General features: G+C 34.9%; 1 protein-coding gene across 1 annotated transcript; it reads right to left on the bottom strand.

Annotated features, from left to right (window-relative positions):
* Positions 1–11,099: 11,099 nt before the first annotated feature.
* On the bottom strand, positions 11,100–17,549 carry LOC139872944 (BTB/POZ domain-containing protein POB1-like). Its single transcript, XM_071860882.1, has 6 exons — positions 17,181–17,549; positions 15,584–15,709; positions 14,091–14,212; positions 13,950–14,013; positions 13,132–13,411; positions 11,100–11,930 (listed from the first exon to the last, which is right to left on the bottom strand). Exons 1-6 carry the CDS (start codon positions 17,431–17,433, stop codon positions 11,117–11,119), a joined length of 1,659 nt encoding a protein of 552 aa, XP_071716983.1. The 5' UTR covers positions 17,434–17,549; the 3' UTR covers positions 11,100–11,116.
* Positions 17,550–19,851: the final 2,302 nt, after the last annotated feature.

The raw sequence follows: 19,851 nt of genomic DNA, 5'->3' as shown, positions 1-19,851 counted from the left end.
GGTTCCGACTCTTCTTCCGGTTCCTCTTCGGGAACTTGTGAATCAGTCCACGAATCATTCCAATTTACAGTTGACTCTTCATTATTATTAGGTGAGTCAATGGGACTTGTTCTAGAGGTAGACATCTATCACATAATATCAAACGCGTTAAGAGATTAATATATCACATAATATTCACATGTTAAAAATATATAGTTTCCAACAAAATTTGTTAAGCAATCATTTTTCAAGTAAACACGGTCGAAGTCCAGACTCACTAATGCATCCTAACAAACTCGATAAGACACACTAATGAAAAATTCTGGTTCTCTAAGACCAACGCTCGGATACCAACTGAAATGTCCCGTTCTTATTGATTAAAAACGTTCCATATTAATTGATTTCGTTGCGAGGTTTTGACCTCTATATGAGATGTTTTTCAAAGACTGCATTCATTTTTAAACAAACCATAACCTTTATTTCATCAATAAAGGTTTAAAAAGCTTTACGTAGATTATCAAATAATGATAATCTAAAATATCCTGTTTACACACGACCATTACATAATGGTTTACAATACAAATATGTTACAACAAAATAAGTTTCTTGAATGCAGTTTTTACACAATATCATACAAGCATGGACTCCAAATCTTGTCCTTATTTAAGTATGCAACAGCGGAAGCTCTTAATAATCACCTGAGAATAAACATGCTTAAAACGTCAACAAAAATGTTGGTGAGTTATAGGTTTAACCTATATATATCAAATCGTAACAATAGACCACAAGATTTCATATTTCAATACACATCCCATACATAGAGATAAAAATCATTCATATGGTGAACACCTGGTAACCGACAATAACAAGATGCATATATAAGAATATCCCCATCATTCCGGGACACCCTTCGGATATGATATAAATTTCGAAGTACTAAAGCATCCGGTACTTTGGATGGGGTTTGTTAGGCCCAATAGATCTATCTTTAGGATTCGCGTCAATTAGGGTGTCTGTTCCCTAATTCTTAGATTACCAGACTTAATAAAAAGGGGCATATTCGATTTCGATAATTCAACCATAGAATGTAGTTTCACGTACTTGTGTCTATTTTGTAAATCATTTATAAAACCTGCATGTATTCTCATCCCAAAAATATTAGATTTTAAAAGTGGGACTATAACTCACTTTCACAGATTTTTACTTCGTCGGGAAGTAAGACTTGGCCACTGGTTGATTCACGAACCTATAACAATATATACATATATATCAAAGTATGTTCAAAATATATTTACAACACTTTTAATATATTTTGATGTTTTAAGTTTATTAAGTCAGCTGTCCTCGTTAGTAACCTACAACTAGTTGTCCACAGTTAGATGTACAGAAATAAATCGATAAATATTATCTTGAATCAATCCACGACCCAGTGTATACGTATCTCAGTATTGATCACAACTCAAACTATATATATTTTGGAATCAACCTCAACCCTGTATAGCTAACTCCAACATTCACATATAGAGTGTCTATGGTTGTTCCGAAATATATATAGATGTGTCGACATGATAGGTCGAAACATTGTATACGTGTCTATGGTATCTCAAGATTACATAATATATAATACAAGTTGATTAAGTTATGGTTGGAATAGATTTGTTACCAATTTTCACGTAGCTAAAATGAGAAAAATTATCCAATCTTGTTTTACCCATAACTTCTTCATTTTAAATCCGTTTTGAGTGAATCAAATTGCTATGGTTTCATATTGAACTCTATTTTATGAATCTAAACAAAAAAAGTATAGGTTTCTAGTCGGAAAAATAAGTTACAAGTCGTTTTTGTAAAGGTAGTCATTTCAGTCGAAAGAACGACGTCTAGATGACCATTTTAGAAAACATACTTCCACTTTGAGTTTAACCATAATTTTTGGATATAGTTTCATGTTCATAATAAAAATCATTTTCTCAGAATAACAACTTTTAAATCAAAGTTTATCATAGTTTTTAATTAACTAACCCAAAACAGCCCGCGGTGTTACTACGACGGCGTAAATCCGGTTTTACGGTGTTTTTCGTGTTTCCAGGTTTTAAATCATTAAGTTAGCATATCATATAGATATAGAACATGTGTTTAGTTGATTTTAAAAGTCAAGTTAGAAGGATTAACTTTTGTTTGCGAACAAGTTTAGAATTAACTAAACTATGTTCTAGTGATTACAAGTTTAAACCTTCGAATAAGATAGCTTTATATGTATGAATCGAATGATGTTATGAACATCATTACTACCTTAAGTTCCTTGGATGAACCTACTGGAAAAGAGAAAAATGGATCTAGCTTCAATGGATCCTTGGATGGCTCAAAGTTCTTGAAGCAAAATCATGACACGAAAACAAGTTCAAGTAAGATCATCACTTGAAATAAGATTGTTATAGTTATAGAAATTGAACCAAAGTTTGAATATGATTATTACCTTGTATTAGAATGATAACCTACTGTAAGAAACAAAGATTTCTTGAGGTTGGATGATCACCTTACAAGATTGGAAGTGAGCTAGCAAACTTGAAAGTATTCTTGATTTTATGAAACTAGAACTTTTGGAATTTATGAAGAACACTTAGAACTTGAAGATAGAACTTGAGAGAGTTCAATTAGATGAAGAAAATTGAAGAATGAAAGTGTTTGTAGGTGTTTTTGGTCGTTGGTGTATGGATTAGATATAAAGGATATGTAATTTTGTTTTCATGTAAATAAGTCATGAATGATTACTCATATTTTTGTAATCTTATGAGATATTTCATGCTAGTTGCCAAATGATGGTTTCCACATGTGTTAGGTGACTCACATGGGCTGCTAAGAGCTGATCATTGGAGTGTATATACCAATAGTACATACATCTAAAAGCTGTGTATTGTACGAGTACGAATACGGGTGCATACGAGTAGAATTGTTGATGAAACTGAACGAGAATGTAATTGTAAGCATTTTTGTTAAGTAGAAGTATTTTGATAAGTGTATTGAAGTCTTTCAAAAGTGTATAAATACATATTAAAACACTACATGTATATACATTTTAACTGAGTCGTTAAGTCATCGTTAGTCGTTACATGTAAGTGTTGTTTTGAAACCTTTAGGTTAACGATCTTGTTAAATGTTGTTAACCCAATGTTTATAATATCAAAAGAGATTTTAAATTATTATATTATCATGATATTATGATGTACGAATATCTCTTAATATGATATATATACATTAAATGTCGTTACAACGATAAACGTTATATATATGTCTCGTTTCAAAATCATTAAGTTAGTAGTCTTGTTTTTACATATGTAGTTCATTGTTAATATAATTAATGATATGTTTACTTATCATAATATCATGTTAACTATATATATAACCATATATATGTCATCATATAGTTTTTTTACAAGTTTTAACGTTCGTGAATCACCGGTCAACTTGGGTGGTCAATTGTCTATATGAAACCTATTTCAATTAATCAAGTCTTAACAAGTTTGATTGCTTAACATGTTGGAAACATTTAATCATGTAAACATCAATCTCAATTAATATATATAAACATGGAAAAGTTCGGGTCACTACACTAGGGTATTATCGAGAGACCCTTTGGTACAATGGTGATGGCCATGGGAATTGTCTTGCGACCGCGATTCGATAATTGCAAAATCCGATGTTAGAGAGAGGGTTGCGGTGCAAGCTTCACATGAAGTGAAGTAGGGCGAAAGAACATTATGGTCATTTGCTATGGGAGAGGAAGAGCAACATGAAGACATTCTGGATAACTCACACTCTCCAACCGAACCGGATCAAGGAGAGCCGGACTCTTCTTTAGATCGGATTCCGGTCATATCTACACACACCGACATGATAACTTTCATCAATGACATCGATGAATTTGAAGATATTCTCGAAGCCATCCGTAAATCAACAATTGACTTCATGCTACGCTTAACGGAATGAATCATGGCTATTAGAGAAGAATACAACCTCTATCTCCAAAGAGAAAACAATGATATTGAAATCCTAGAAGAGCACATTCAAGACTTTATCAATACCCTTCACGATCATATCTACCGCGAAGAAAGGCAACGAGAGCACAATTCAGTGGTCCGCACTATCCTTGAGACAAGATTCTGTCGAGATCAGAAGGTCATTTACTCTAAGGTTTACAATGCCTTAGCCGGATCTACACTTCCTTTCTCAGCAAACCAACGAGCACTACTGACTCTCATCCAGAAGCATATAGATCTTTCCACCGGACGCCCGACTTATCATTCTGATTTGCAAATGATCGAGGATATTCACAGCTTTTTCGCTCTCTTGGAGAGAGATAATTTTGAAAGCACACCAGACAGGCTAGCTATTTATGTAACAATTGATCACCACGCTGATCTGATTATCAAAGAGTTACGAGACGCAGTTACAGAAGAAGTAAGACGCAACAATCTGTTCTCTCATCTTGAACCAGACCGAGTCAAGATTGCCACCTACGTTACGAAGCAGATAGCATGTATCTTCCACGAATCCACGGATCTAAGTTTCACATTTAAAGCCGGATGTCGGGAGATATACTCAAAGACGGTGACATTGATGCTCGGGTCAGGATTGCTTTTCACTTCTTTTCAGCTTCGCCTTCTTATCAATCTGTGCAAAGCTACAGACTCTTACTATGGAGATCATCATTCTGAAGACTTCGAGATACTGAAGATACAGTTTCTAACACTGTTTGAAGACCTCCGAAATGAGCATCCTATCAGAGAGATAATCACCACCAACACTGCCTCAATGATTGACATTCATGGGTCAACCAGCAGAATCGTGGATCATATTCTTATCGGACTTCAAGATTTATCACGAGCCGAAACTGCACACCACCTATCTTTCAGAAGATCTTCAAGAGAGGTACCGGATCTTCTACCACTTGTGGTCCGACACTTTCTCAGGATTTACCCACCAAGACTCACATTTCCTCGAGAAGACCAAGATTACAACCACCAACAAGGAATGTTTTCTTTCTAAGCATCACTACTGTCGAGCCAACGACCTTAAACAAAAGCGCTTCTCGGGAGGCAACCCGTGAAATAAAGTATAGTAGAAGAATAAAGAATGACAAATGAGCCTATCAATAAAGGACGCAAGGATTGAAAGCCATCTAGTATCTTCACAAGCAACATCTACTAAGGGTACTTATTTCTTCCCGTTACTAGCTAAAACTTTAAATTATGCCACATCCTAGCTTATCACTAAGTGTGGGATCTCAACCTAAATAAACACCAGATAAATATTCCCAAATCTTCAACTAAAACTCCTAAGTGTGGGATACACTAGGAACATTGAGGACAATGTTCATCTAAGTGTAGGATGTTGGTATAATCTTTTTATGCTGTATTAAAATAACCCATTACGAAGATTCCAAATTCTTAAGCCAAATTTCAAAAAAAAATTAACGAGAAAGCCTTTCCGAAAAAATATTTTTGAAATCCTAAAACGTTTGTAAATAAAAGTAAGGCTTAAGTAGGGTGGAAATCTTGTTAGGACGAACCAAATCTCTAATAGAGCATTGCATGACTAGGCATTATTGACCTAAATTGATTATGGTGAGGCACCCAAATAAGACCAGCATTCATCTTTAATGCTTCACTGTTTTCCGTTGAGAGTGCCGATGTCTGTGCTCAGAATCAGAACTTGCTTTAGATCTACATTTCCAAAGCAGCGAAACGTGATTCGGTTATAATCAAAAAGAACTAGCCCTTTGTCAAAAACAAACCTTTCGCACCTCCACTACTTCTACTTCACCACCTCATTCACATCATCTTAACTACCACTTGAAAAATCCAGAAAATGAGATTCCTTCCGAAAACTCGATGTTATAAACCTCTCAAGTATCATGGCAAAGGTCTTGAAAAATTTTACCGACAAAAAGTTTCTCGAGATAAGATATATATATATATATATATATATATATATATATATATATATATATATATATATATATATATATATATATATTCAAAGTTCTGAAAAAAGGAGCAGAACTTATAAAGAGAAACGCCGAAGAAGAACTTGACCGAAAATGATTGTCAAATGAAGAAAAGTTCAAAAGTGCTTCTCAAAAATATCAGCACTCCTATCTATCTTAAATTCTGAATAAAAGTCTGCATAAGGACTGTATTACCCTTTTTCACCCCTCAAAAACAACTTCACTACCACTCTGAAATTCCCTTCCATCATTGACAAATGACCTAGAAGCTATGGTTACTACCGTTCTCACATTCGTAGCAAGGATTTGAGTCTTTATCAAGCCTATGACGATGGGTGTAGCATGACTGGCTATGAGTGAATTCATTTCTGAGATTTACAGGGAACCCTAAACACTTGTGTGATTTGAGTGACCCGTGAAAGCTAGCCTAAGTCATGTAACCTCCTCGCATGCTTGCAGAGATAGTTTCAACCCTAACATAAATAACTCATCTTACTTTTCACTCTTATAATAAAAAGCAAACCGCTTAGGCTATTAGAAAAGAAACTTCGAAAAGATTTCTTAAAGGAAAAATGAGAGTTTGCTTGAGGACAAGCAAAGTCTAAGTGTGGGATATTTGATATCGGCTAAAAAGTCACGTCTTTACGACGGTATTAAGGCCCAAAAACAAGAAAGATTCGAACTTTATCGGCAAAATACCCGCTTCATCGGTTAAAATTGAAGATCAAGTAATTACGAAGGTGCAAAAAGAATCGAAGCTAAAACGAAGATTCTAGAGCGAAAACGGTGAAAGACAAGAAATCAAGTTACGATCCAGCGAATCAGCAAGCCAAACGGCTTGCCAAACGGGCTTCCAAACGGCTTGCCAGTATGGCAAACGGCCTGCCATACGCCCAGATCAAATAGGCACGTTAAACGGGCTGGCCTGGCAAACGGCCCCTGCAAACGGCTTGCCAAACGGCCTGCCAGCCGTTTGCAGGAAAATTTCAAGCTTATTTAAAGGGTCTTTGTCATTCATTCTAACACACACTTCAATTCACTTCTGTCTCTCTCTTGTACAATATTAGTCATACTTTCAAGGTCTTCGACTCCGTGCTAAAAATCTAGTACCCAGAGAAGAACGCCAAAGATTGTATTAGGAGCGGTCTGGAGTTTGAAGTTGTCACTTTTGTATTCGAAACTCGTTTAATCTACTGATACTTCTATCCATTATCTTTATATAATGTCTTCTATCATTATGTTCTGTGATGTTGTTGCCATGATTAGCGAGTAGTTATCTTTAGTGTATGTTATGATGTAACTAGTTATAATGCCGAAATAATATTATGGTTTGTGTATGTTGTCGAAATGCTTTCCGATTATGCTTTAAACTCAATCGCTTTTCCAACTAATAGAACGTAGTTATTGGCTCTGTTATTGGGAAGTCACGAACCCCGATTCAGAGTACACTATCTGTGTCACCCCTTGGTAAGAGAAGTCTATCAGATACAACGTAAGATCGACTGAGGCACACCGGTTGTAGTAAGTCTATTAAGCTTTGGATTCCGACTGGGGACTCTTTCGTAGTGAAACATCTAACTAGACCCCTAGTACATTGTCGGTCCCAGACCATGCTAGTGTAGTCACCAACCATATAAACTTCGTACGTGCATGCTGAAGCACAACGGTTGTTGTAAGCTGTACCTCTGCTAAGTAAGGCCATGGAACCCGGTTAGTGCTGATTAGTACACTTCACCATAACGCGGTCTCAAGCATTGCACCCCGCTTGAGGGATTCTTGGTTAATTAAGGAATCGTTTGTTTAAACACATAAAGGATTGGACCGTTAGGATAACCGAACGTGTTCATGGAAGTCAACTTGACTTGGCCATGGTGTTCTTTATGGTTGAACTCTTTTGAGGGCCTAACTATCTTTTAAACCCAATCATTAATGAAAGCATTGAAACACATCACGTCTCTCGGATATGGTAAACCTTGTATTCTATTATGCTTAAAAAAGTTTAGACCTTTGTGGAATGTTAATACGTCACCCAACCGAGTCGCTCAATTGGATGAGCTTTCTGAACGTGTATGCCTGTAGTCAGACTGCACGGACGTCGGGGGTAAGGGACGTTGCTGTCTATTCAGAATCTTTAAGCCTATCGCATTACCCAGTGACATGTCTTACGACAGGGCGTTTAGGACTAGTGTAATGAATACAAGGCCTCTACCTATTCATGAGCCAGCATTCCATAGTCTCGGCAAAATAACTGATGAAATCATAGTATGCACTTGTTTTAACCTTATCTGAATTACGAATTTTATTGCATTTACTTTATCTACCTTATAAACTAGAAAAACTCAAATTTAGGTAACCACTACTCCTTTATAATTATCTTAAGCTTTAAATGTAGGTTCGATTCTACTGATATCTTAAAAATACGACCCTATGTCATACTCCCCTTATAATAAGGAGTAGTACGATTTAGGCCCGCTAAATATAAATTTAAAACAGTAACCCCTTCTTGGTGGCTGATTCTGACGTATTGCGACCTAACGACACCGCACTAGTCGACCAGAATTTTGGTCGACCACCTTGAAAAATGAGGTGGTCGACCACACTATGAAGTGGTCGACCAAAATGATGGTCGCCCAATTGTGTAAATAGGCAATTTTTTTCTAAAAAAGTGTATTTTGTCCAAAAACTTTAAAAAAGGTGTATTTTGGCTAATGTCCCCAATTATTATTTACAGATATATGAGTGTATGGTTTGAGTGTTTTGATCGTACGGAGTATGTTATAAGTGTACAGTTCTATGTGTTTTCGAGTTCGAATTCTAACCCGATCATCTTTAACCGTAATGTTATACACGTATTTGATCTTGGATATATATTGACTAATATTGTTTATATATTTTTTTTTTTTTTTTTTTTTTTTTTTACGAGGAACCCCTCTAGCGACGAGCCATAATGGCTCCCCTCTAGTTGGTAAACCCCGGGTAAACGGCAAGCCAGGCCTCCACCGCTAGCAGGCAAAGCATCCTCTAGTCAATCAGTCACTAAATGGAGCTCGCCCCAAGGTATTTGCCTTGAAGGGAATCGAACCCATGACCTGTTGCTTCATTGGAAGTCCTGGTGGCCACCCAGGCTATGCCTGGATGGTTAATATTGTTTATATATTGATCTAATGGTTCTTAATCATTCTTACTTTTAAATTTAAGGGTTAGATTTTTAATATGTAAATTTTTATTAAGATTGTTTTACTAATATTGCTTTTGTAATAATATATATATATATAGACAGGATCAATGGGGAAGTAACCAATCGGGGGGAAGCGGGGGGAAGCAAAAAAATTTTTTTTCCGTTTTTTTGGAATTTTTTTTTCCGGCATCAAGATCACACGAAAATATGAACATTTAGAAGAGACACTTCGTGATGAATGTTATTATTTAGGCAGAAAAACGATCGACAAAAATAACATTCAAGATGATATTGTTCGTGAAGAATATGAACGTTTTTTTTTTCTTCATGTTTTGTGAAGTAAAATTTAGCCCGATTTAGAGTTTAGGGTTTAGGGTTTGGTGTTTTGGGTTTATGGAATATATATATATATATATATATATATATATATATATATATATATATATATATATATATATATATATATATATATATATATAGGGGCAGGATCAATGGGGAAGTAACCAATCGGGGGGAAGCGGGGGGAAGCAAAAAAAAAAAATTTCCGTTTTTTTTGGAATTTTTTTTTCCGGCATCAAGATCACACGAAAATATGAACATTTAGAAGAGACACTTCATAATGAATGTTATTATTTAGGCAGAAAAACGACCGACAAAAATAACATTCAAGATAATATTGTCCGTGAAGAATATGAACGTTTTTTTTTTCTTCATGTTTTGTGAAGTAAAATTTAGCCCGATTTAGAGTTTAGGGTTTAGGGTTTGGTGTTTTGAGTTTATTCCATAAACCCAAAACACCAAACCCTAAACCCTAAACTCTAAACCGTTCGTGTTAAAAACTCAATCTAAATCCTAAATTTAACCCTAAATCTAAACCCTAAACCCTAAATTTCTAAACCCTAATATCTAAACCCTATAAACCCTAATATCTAAACCCTAATATCTAAACCCCAATAGCTAAAACCTCAATATACGCTCGAAAAACACGATAATTGTTATATATTACTTTTTCGAGCGTTTTCCCGCCAAAATAAAAAAATATATCACAAAGTGTCTCTACTAAATGTTCATATTTTCATCTCGTCTATAATGTTCGTGAACAAAGTTTTTTCAAAAAACGAAAAAAAAAAAAAAAAAAAAGTTTTGCTTCCGCCCGCTTCCCCTCGATTGGTTACTTCCTTCTTGATCCTACCTATATATATATATATATATATATATATATATATATATATATATATATATATATATATAGAGAGAGAGAGAGAGAGAGAGAGAGAGAGAGAGAGAGAGAGAGAGAGAGAGAGAGAGATCAGAGAATAGATAGAGCATAGAGTTTTGCTTAGCGTTAATTATTTTACTCTAGGCATGTGGGCTATTAAGGAAGGTACCATGCACTACTAAGTTCTACTGTATTATTTTAGTAGCTTTCAACATAAATAAGTAAATAAAAATAAATAAATATTAAAGATTAACAATAGTCCGCATGGAATATTGTCACTACAAGAAAATATACTTTTTCAGACGACGCTATCGCGTCCGCAAAAGCTACACGACAAAAAGTTCAACTTCTTGAACAGCTGTTTATGGAAGAAAAAAAAATTTACCGTCTGAGAATGTCATCCGGACAGGCTTCGTTTCTTGTATCGGACAACAATAGCATTTTAATGGACACGAGTCCTTATAATTATCCAAAACAAAATCATGATAAACTAATACAAAATTTAATGTACTTAACAAGATGAGAAATTAACATATTAACATATAGTTTTAAATTATAATTATAATATGCATATGCATTTGCACAACAAAGCAACAACAGAAATCTCACACATTCAGGATACAACTCTACATTTCATCTCTTAGCAAAGTTCTGGATCAAGTTTCAAAGGATAGCTTAATTACTCGAAAAAAAACAACATTCAAGGTTACAACACAACTAACCAAATTCGAAGCCTTCAATGCCTGATTGTAAGCTCGGCCCGAAGATGAAGAATGCCATTGATGAAATAAAGACTATCGTCAGCCATGAACGAAGTCCACGGAATAGCAAACAAGTTACGGTAACCAACTGCCTTTCCACCTGTAAAAGTATAATTTCCCTTATACTTACTGATATACTCTTCAGTAGGCTTTGACCGAGCTGCAAATTCGTAGTCAACCGCAAATGTAACCGACCCTTTTTCTTGCATACCTAAAAATAACCCGAAACAATGAAATGAGCTTTGTTGGTCCATGTTACAATGCGCCGATAAGAAAAACCCTTGACCACCTAAATGAAAAGCTTGAGAATAGACTCGTCCCGATGGGAACAAATTCGAACACTCTTCGCGTTTTAAATCTAGGTACACCACACACTGCTGACGTGGCAATTCGAATTCCACAACTTTAACGGGACGATACTTGTAGGCACGTTCGATGAACCGACGGTTTGGGCTTGGGTTTTCATCGGCAACTAGGGTTCGTTGCCGGTGCGGGGCTTCGGCTTTGAAAAAAAGTGCTTCAACGACAACTTTTTGCGCGAATTCGTGGTCGAAATCGTTGCAGGCCATGACTTTTCGGAGCTTTCGACAGGTCATGTAGGGGAAACGGATGAATTGAGCGAGACGAGTGGCTAGGATTTCGCGACGTTCCTCGATTTTAGGGTATTGGATTCGGGACCATTTGAGGACGAAGTCGTAAACGGCATCTTCTGACGCGACTTGAAGATCGTCACTTGCTAAAATTGCTTCGACTCCCGCAAGAGGCAAATTGAGAACCTCTTCTTGAAACCTGATGATGGTAGTTTTGAGTGTGTTAAGGCGTGAAAATGTTTAAAAAGGTAAAAATACACTGCTGAAGGTACAGAAAATAAAGGCAAGAATATGCATATATTGTAAAAATTCAAATAATATTAGTAACAATAACTATAATATGTTTTATATTTGTTTATATTTTGAAAGAAGATTTACGTGTTTTGACCTGTTACCATAGCTGCCATTTTGCTATCTCCAGTCTTTCTTACCCAACTATGTACATATATTAATCTAACTCGAAGGTTGCAGAACTCGGAATTACTTAGGCCACTCCCTAAAGTAACTAAACTATTCATCCTCTTAACTTTCCACATCAGCGCCACATCAGCGCCAATATCATATAACTAACTCATAATTAAACACTCCCTATCATGGCTAAAATAATACTCCTCTTAATATACAACGTACAAGCAATAAAGCATCAAGTCCAACAATAAAAAGCCACTGGGACCCACAATTCTTATAACTAACCAAAACTCTTCCATTAAATCCATGGTGAGTACGGGTAACTAATGCGGGTAACTAAGCCGTGCCTATGGTTCATTACGGGTAATGAGCGGGTAATGAACGGGTAACTAACCATAGGGAGTGGTCTTAGCGGGTACTTGGTCAAACTAGGTCAAACATGGTCAAGTACGGTCAAATCTGCAAAAACTCAGGTTACGCGAAAAATCAGTCAAAACTCGGCCTAAAATCAGGAATACTCAAAAAATAGTCAAAATCAGTCAAAGTAAAACTTGGTCAACATTCGAGTACTCTCAGAGTTGCCCGGTACTCCCTAAAAAGTCCTGACCGAGTACTCCGAGAGTAGCGATTTTTGCAATCATGTGACTAATTCTAATATGATCATGCCACAAGACCCAAAACTTAGAACAGCTTCCCGTTTCTTCCATTCTAAATAATTCTATTTGAAGACAAATCGCAATACTTTTCTACAAGCAACATTAAGAGAGATGCAACAATGATTTCATCTTTATCTTTATTAGTTCTTCACTTCCTAATTCTATCTATTTCAATAAGTGGAAATAACCACATAAAAAACACCTATGACCTAAGAATAATAGGACCAAGGTGTGCATGTGAACAATAACAAAACAAAAGGCTAAATCAACCACATCAGTTAAAACCAAACTATAATAAGGAACATGAAGACATAATCATGAGCAGGAGGAGCTTACTTGGTTATGTCTTTGTAGCGAACAGCAAGGAACTGTTTTGCTGCATCTGTCAATGGTTGAACGGCTTCAGCCATTAGAACGCTAGATGGAAGATCGAGATACAGTAATGCAGATTCAGGTGTCATAGGCAGATTTCTTAACGAACGACTGCAATATCTCATGCATGAAGCCACCTCAAACTTGTCAGCAGCCATTAACACATCCAGTAAAGCAGGAGCAGTAGTTACTGTTAAAGTATTGCTGTACATGAAGTTGAGTAGTTCCATAAGAGCACACTCCTCTGTTCCATAAGAAAAGTTGACAGACACAAGAAGTTTCAGAGTTCAGTCAATTAATCATAAAAAAACTATCTGCAAATAAAGATGACAAAAAGGGTGGGCTGGGTAGGTTGTGTACAGGGGGAACGCAGGTTCTGGTACTGGGTCAAACAAGCCATTTTAGTGCGGGTCAAAATAGGTTAGGTAGTTTGCGTAGAGCCGCAAACACATATTTATCAATGTTCTCTTACGTGTTAGATATTATATTTACAATAATAATAGTTTACAAATAATTAGTTTACATTCACTTATAAAGTGAGTAAATAGTTTGCATGCATTATAATAGAGTATTAATACCTTTCGACTCATTTGACTTGTTTCATTATAAGATGCATCATTTACCCGAACCCATTGGACCCAGTGTCCCATTGGTGATTAAGATATATTAACCCAAATTGACAAATTTAATTAGATGGGTCGAATTGCCACCTCTAACTAGAAAATAATTTGGGGATAGAGATAGACAAAATGGAGTATAAGAAGCTCATAAAAATTGGATACCAGATGCATTTATCCGTAATGTTACATGCCGTTGTTCCGACTCTCTCATACCATTGGAAAAGAGCTGCATTAGAGATAAACAAAGATGCACATCACCAAATGAAGAATTTTGAAGACGCACATTTGAACATTAAAATTTACCTTGTAAAAAAATGGACTTTTTGCTGCCAAAATTGGAGAACTAATGTGTAAAGTTTTAACTCTCACAGCCGTTGAACACTCCATGCTCCAGTTAGAATCAGTGTCATTTGGACCTTCATCTCCTATAAAAAGAAATTTACATCTCATTACATTTATAAACAGCTAAACTTCAATTTCAAGAAAACACCATGTTGACGAACAACTTGTTTTGGTTGCTTGATTTTCTTCAAATAGCTTCAAAAGACAAATGGATGTGATAGTGGGTCCTGTTCACTCAATCTGACAAGTCATATTAGCAAATAGAATCTTGATGCATAACAAATAATAGCATCAATCAATTGATCATCTTCTATAAAAGTGGAAAAAAAAAAAAATTGCTCTAACAGTTTGATTTTTCCAAGTTTATCTGAAGAAAAACATTTTTAATAATGTTATCCTCCATTTTAAAATAAATCATACACATGATGACAAACCAACTATTTGACAATTGAAATTTGCAGATTTCTCTCTTCACACACAACACGTTCAAATATTTCCAGGATTTAGTAACAATTCTATATAGTATGATATAAGAACAAACATAAAAAAAAAAAAACTTTGAAGTTAATATCCAACTACAAAAAAGGAGTGGAAATCATTTGAGTGACTTTAAATAAGGTAAACAAGAGAAAGACAAAATGGACTTACTGATGTTGGTAAATACCCAAATATTACAATTATTCACTAAAATATTGTACAACCCATTACATATAAAAAAATTCAATGTTAATTTCAAGAAAACGAGGTGTTGACGAGCAATTTGTTTTGGTTTCTTGATTTTCTTCAAGTAGCTTCAGAAGACAAAGGGGTGTAATAGTGGGTCCGGTTTACTCAATCTGGCAAATTGAGTTAGCAAATAGAACCTCGACGCTTAACAAATAATAGCATCAATTGATCATCTTCTATGAAAGTGATAAAAACAGCTTTATCAGTTTAATTCCGAAGTTTTTCTGAGAATAACACATCTATTTATGTTATCTTCTAACTTGAAAAAAATATTTCATACGTATGATAACAAACCAACTATTTGACAATTGAAATACGTAGATTTCTCTCTTCACACACAGCACGTTCAGATATTTTCCAAGTTTAGTACCAATCGTATATCGTATATATGATATAAGAGCAAGCATTAAAACTTTTGAGGATAAGATCCAACTACAAAAGAGGAGTAGAAATCATTTGAGTATCTTTCAATAAGGTTACCACGAGAAAGACAAAATGGACTTATGGAAGTTGGTAAAGACCCCTATTATGACAATTGTTCACTAAAATATCTCAATATTGGTTTCCTTCAAACATCCGCTCTTTGTTAAAGTCATAAAAGTTGTCATTAAAAAAAGAGAAGTGGTAATAGTTTTTGATAAATGGACTCTAAAAACTACTAAAGTAAACAAACTTTGGTGTGATGCAAATAAAATATTAACAATAATCCATAAGAAGTGTCATCATACCTGAAGGTGGTTCTTCAACCATTGCTGCCGTCTCTTCATCCTGGTTGTCAGTGTCCACATCATCAGAAAGTTTATCAGGCTGATTCAAAATTTCTTCCTCTGGGCCCGCAGCAGCCATATCTACAGCTGTAAAAGCAATGTAATTGTCAATGAAGGCACAATAATGCTTTCAAATATTTTTCAGTGCATACTCATTCAACAAACAAGGCAAGACAAAATCTAATGGGTGAAATATAACACAAACTCAAAAATGAGATAATAACAACAGTAACATACATGCAGAGAGTATATGTATACACCAGCTATAAGATTAAACAATGTAATAACACAAAAAGATATTGGACGGCTGAAAAGAATCAGCAAATTTCAATCCCGATACGGGTAGCAGAAACTCAAAAAATCAAACCCCTAACAAGACATGCTTAAGTAATATTCTTCAATGATGAAATGAATAAATTAACTTGATCAAATATATGCGTTCAAACAAATGCAGAACTGTGGTTTCCATAGCCCTCCATTATAAAAAAAAAAAGGCATACATCTTTTGGATGACGCTCACTCAATAAGAAACATGACTTCCAGCAAAAACGGGACAAAACTAAACATGACTCTGCAACCAATGAAAGGATTACAGAAAATGATGTCCATGGCATTATGCCCAGATCCTTATACAACAAGATAACGAGAGAAAAAAAATAGGACTTACATGTATCAGTATCATAATACGATAAAACAAATAGACTTGCAACACCCCCACTCCCCCAAAACCCATACAAAGCCTTTAAAAATGGAAAACTGGCTATAAAGTAAACAACTTCCTCACATCAATCCTAGACAGAATAAAGTCTCCCATTTAGTTTCCTCCTTCGACTAAATAACTTCATCAGTTTCTGGCTGGCCCCCTTACATTGTGTGAAATATGCCCTATACTATTATTGTCTCAGAAGAAGCCAAAGGTATATCTATTAGTACATAGTTTACTTGATTCTCGGATAAGTGAAAACATATGCCATAGTTTCAAAGAAATAAATCATAAACCTGTATTCATATGAGCCCACCTACCCTCATCGACCTACTCTCTTATTAAAATATAGGAGTATATGTCTACTCATCCAGGTTCATATTATTTCACCATGTCTAACAACTAAACAAGATTATATACAAGCAAAACAAGATTGACACTCAAAATCCCTGGTACTGCCATAGCCACAAAATGATCCATATAGATAAAAAGGGAGTAAAAACAGGTCTCTCAAATCACTCTAATCCTTCATCAAACATAATCCTTCTAAACTTAGCATGTGTACTACTATATCATTTCACAACAATCTCTTAGTTTAGCTCGAAAGTCGAAACCAGCTTACAGCCAAGCTAACAACAAACCTTCATACAAAAGTCAACCGCTCCCTCAGGGCACCAAAATATTCCTATCAAATCTAACTCCATTAAACAGATATCATCATATCATCAAATTCTACACATCTTATAGCATTCTACTAATTTCAGAAACAACATCTCGAATCATATATCATCAATCAATTATCAATCAATCAATTAACAAACAAAAACAATAATATAAATTAACACAAATAACTACCGTTATCCTTTTTAATGTCTTCTCTACGGCGTTTACGATTTCTAGCCCAATCAGCGAGACTAGTGCAACCTTCACCATCAGGTCTAGCTTCAGCAGATTCAGATATGATCTCAATTCGAAGAATACGATCCGAAAAATTGCTGTCATTGAAAGCAAAACCGAAGTCACCGTCACCACGGCCGACTTCGACGGAGTAGTCAGCAGAGTCCATTACAGCAGTTCGTGGATCGAACAGATCCAAATTGGAATCCATGTAATGAATTTGAGAAATTTTGTGAGGTTTTGAAAACCCTAGAAATTGGTGAACAAGAAAGGGATGAAGATGAGAAGTGGTATACGTATGGTCTGAGACGAGCTCTTGTCAAAAATGTGTTTTTAAATGGTTACTGTATTAATTACATTAAATTAAATTATTTTTAGGGATGCCAAAATAACCGGTACCCGATGGGAAAACCCGAAACCCGTTATAATTAGGCCGGGTCTGGAGTCCGACGGGTCATGGAACGGGTATGGGGATGGTTACAAAAAAAATTTCCGGGTTCGGGTTCGGGTATGGTTTTGGATACAAACCCGTTTACCCGACCTGTATACCCGACCCGCATATCTGTATACCCGGCCCGAGAAATTTTAATAATAATTTTTATGTAAAATTGTAGTATTAGTATTATATTTTTAATATATGAAAGATTTCTTTTATTTGTTTTGAAAACGAGTATAATTTTATTCAATATAATCATATACAACAAGTTTTCGAGATGTGATATTTTATATATACTTTGTGTATTTGAGTATTTTAGAAACTTTTCAATCAACTTTTTGTATGTGATATTTTATAATACTCTAAACATGAAGTAGTTAAGTTATTTTTCGAAATTTTGATTTGGTAACTTATTGAAAAATAGATACATAATGACTAATCGGGTATACCCGTTTACCCGTGAGAAAACCCGAAACCCGATAGTATGTAAGTAAATGGGGACACGACGGGTTCCGGGCCAGGTTTGGGGCGAGGTTTCTTAATCGGGTTCGGGTCCGGGATTACTTAAACCCGTCCCAAACCCGACCCGATGCCATTCCTAATTGTTTTCACTGATTAATGATTAATGTGTACTTCTGTATTTATATCTACTCCGTATTTACTTCCTACAAATACAGTGTATTCTAATTTTTGTTGGATATAAAAAATTTAAAATTATGATAAATAATATTGTACGGTAGTATCATCAATTTTTTTTTTTTTTTTTTTGCTAAATTAACCATAACATATAACCAAATCTTTTCATTAAACGATGAAAAGACGAACAAAAATACAAACGATCCAAACGCAAATTAAGGCTCGGAAGCAAAAAACGATCAATAAAACTAAAGTTAAGTAAGCTCGGGCCTTAAGCAATCGAAACACTAAAACGTACACGGTACACAATCGAAAAGCCACGACCAATACAACAACCAAATGTAACCAAAAACTACAAACATAGAAACGCACCATGTCCGCTATAAAACCAACCTAATCACCGCTTTACCTCTCTACCTTTACTTTTCATCTCCCTTTTGATTCTATATTAATTTTTGTTTTTCATCGGAAAAAAATAATCAACATTTTTATATTTAAAAGTAACTTTAACTGGATTGAATTAAAATATTAGTGATTGAGATTAATAAATGAAAGTAAATTGGCAAGTCTAATAATATTTAATACTTTTTTCATTCCGGATTAAATGTCAACCAACAAATTTTTTAAATTTATGATATTTTAGTGAAATATCTACTTTACCTTATTGATATGGTTGTAAATGAGCCGAGTCGAGCCGAGTCCAAGCTTGGTGGTGTTTGAGCTCGCCTCGTTTGGTTGGCAGAAAGCTCGGGCTCGAGCTTGGATCGGTCCGAGCTTTAGATTTTCAGCTCGAGCTCGGCTCATGAGTCAGCTAAAAAGCATGAGTTCGGCTCGTTTTAAGCTCGTTTTTTTAATATGTTTTCATTTTGATTTAGCTTAATGTTTTTTTCTTTGATGTTATATACGGTTAATTTAAACAACTAGAAATAAAGTTAAAAATTTTACGAGGAAAACTAAAAAAAGTTAAATAAAGCCGAGATATAATCCTTGATATTTGAATATTTGGATATTTGAATGTATATTTTGGAAAATGTGTGAACATTAATATTGGTCTGGGAAATAGAATGGTATGCTAAGTTTAGATCCCATCGGGTGTATATATAATTAACTCAAGGACATCTTCATTTTAATTAGGTATCAAGAAATTGGAACGGCAGGTTTTTGAGATTATGAATGAACATGAAATTTGATTGGTTTTGTATGTTGTATATATATTTTTATACGTTTTCATTATATATATATATATATATATATATATATATATATATATATATATATATATATATATATATATATATATATATATAAAGCTCGTTTAGGCTCGTTTAAGCTCATTTGAAGCTCGAGCTCGTTTATTAGACGATCCTTAACTTAAGGTCGAACTCGAGCTCGAGCTAGTTTAGGCTTGGCTCGAACCGAGCTTTTAACGAGCCGATCTCGAGTAGCTCGGCTCATTTACTGCCCTACCTTACACTTAATAAGTCACTGTAATTAAGTAATTTTCAAAACAAAGTAAGAAAAAGATAAAATTGGTAATAAAATTTTTGTTGACTTATA

This window comes from Rutidosis leptorrhynchoides, chromosome 1 (assembly GCF_046630445.1).
Source record: "Rutidosis leptorrhynchoides isolate AG116_Rl617_1_P2 chromosome 1, CSIRO_AGI_Rlap_v1, whole genome shotgun sequence".
NCBI lineage: Eukaryota > Viridiplantae > Streptophyta > Magnoliopsida > Asterales > Asteraceae > Rutidosis > Rutidosis leptorrhynchoides.
This window is presented reverse-complemented; position numbering and strand designations above follow the sequence as displayed.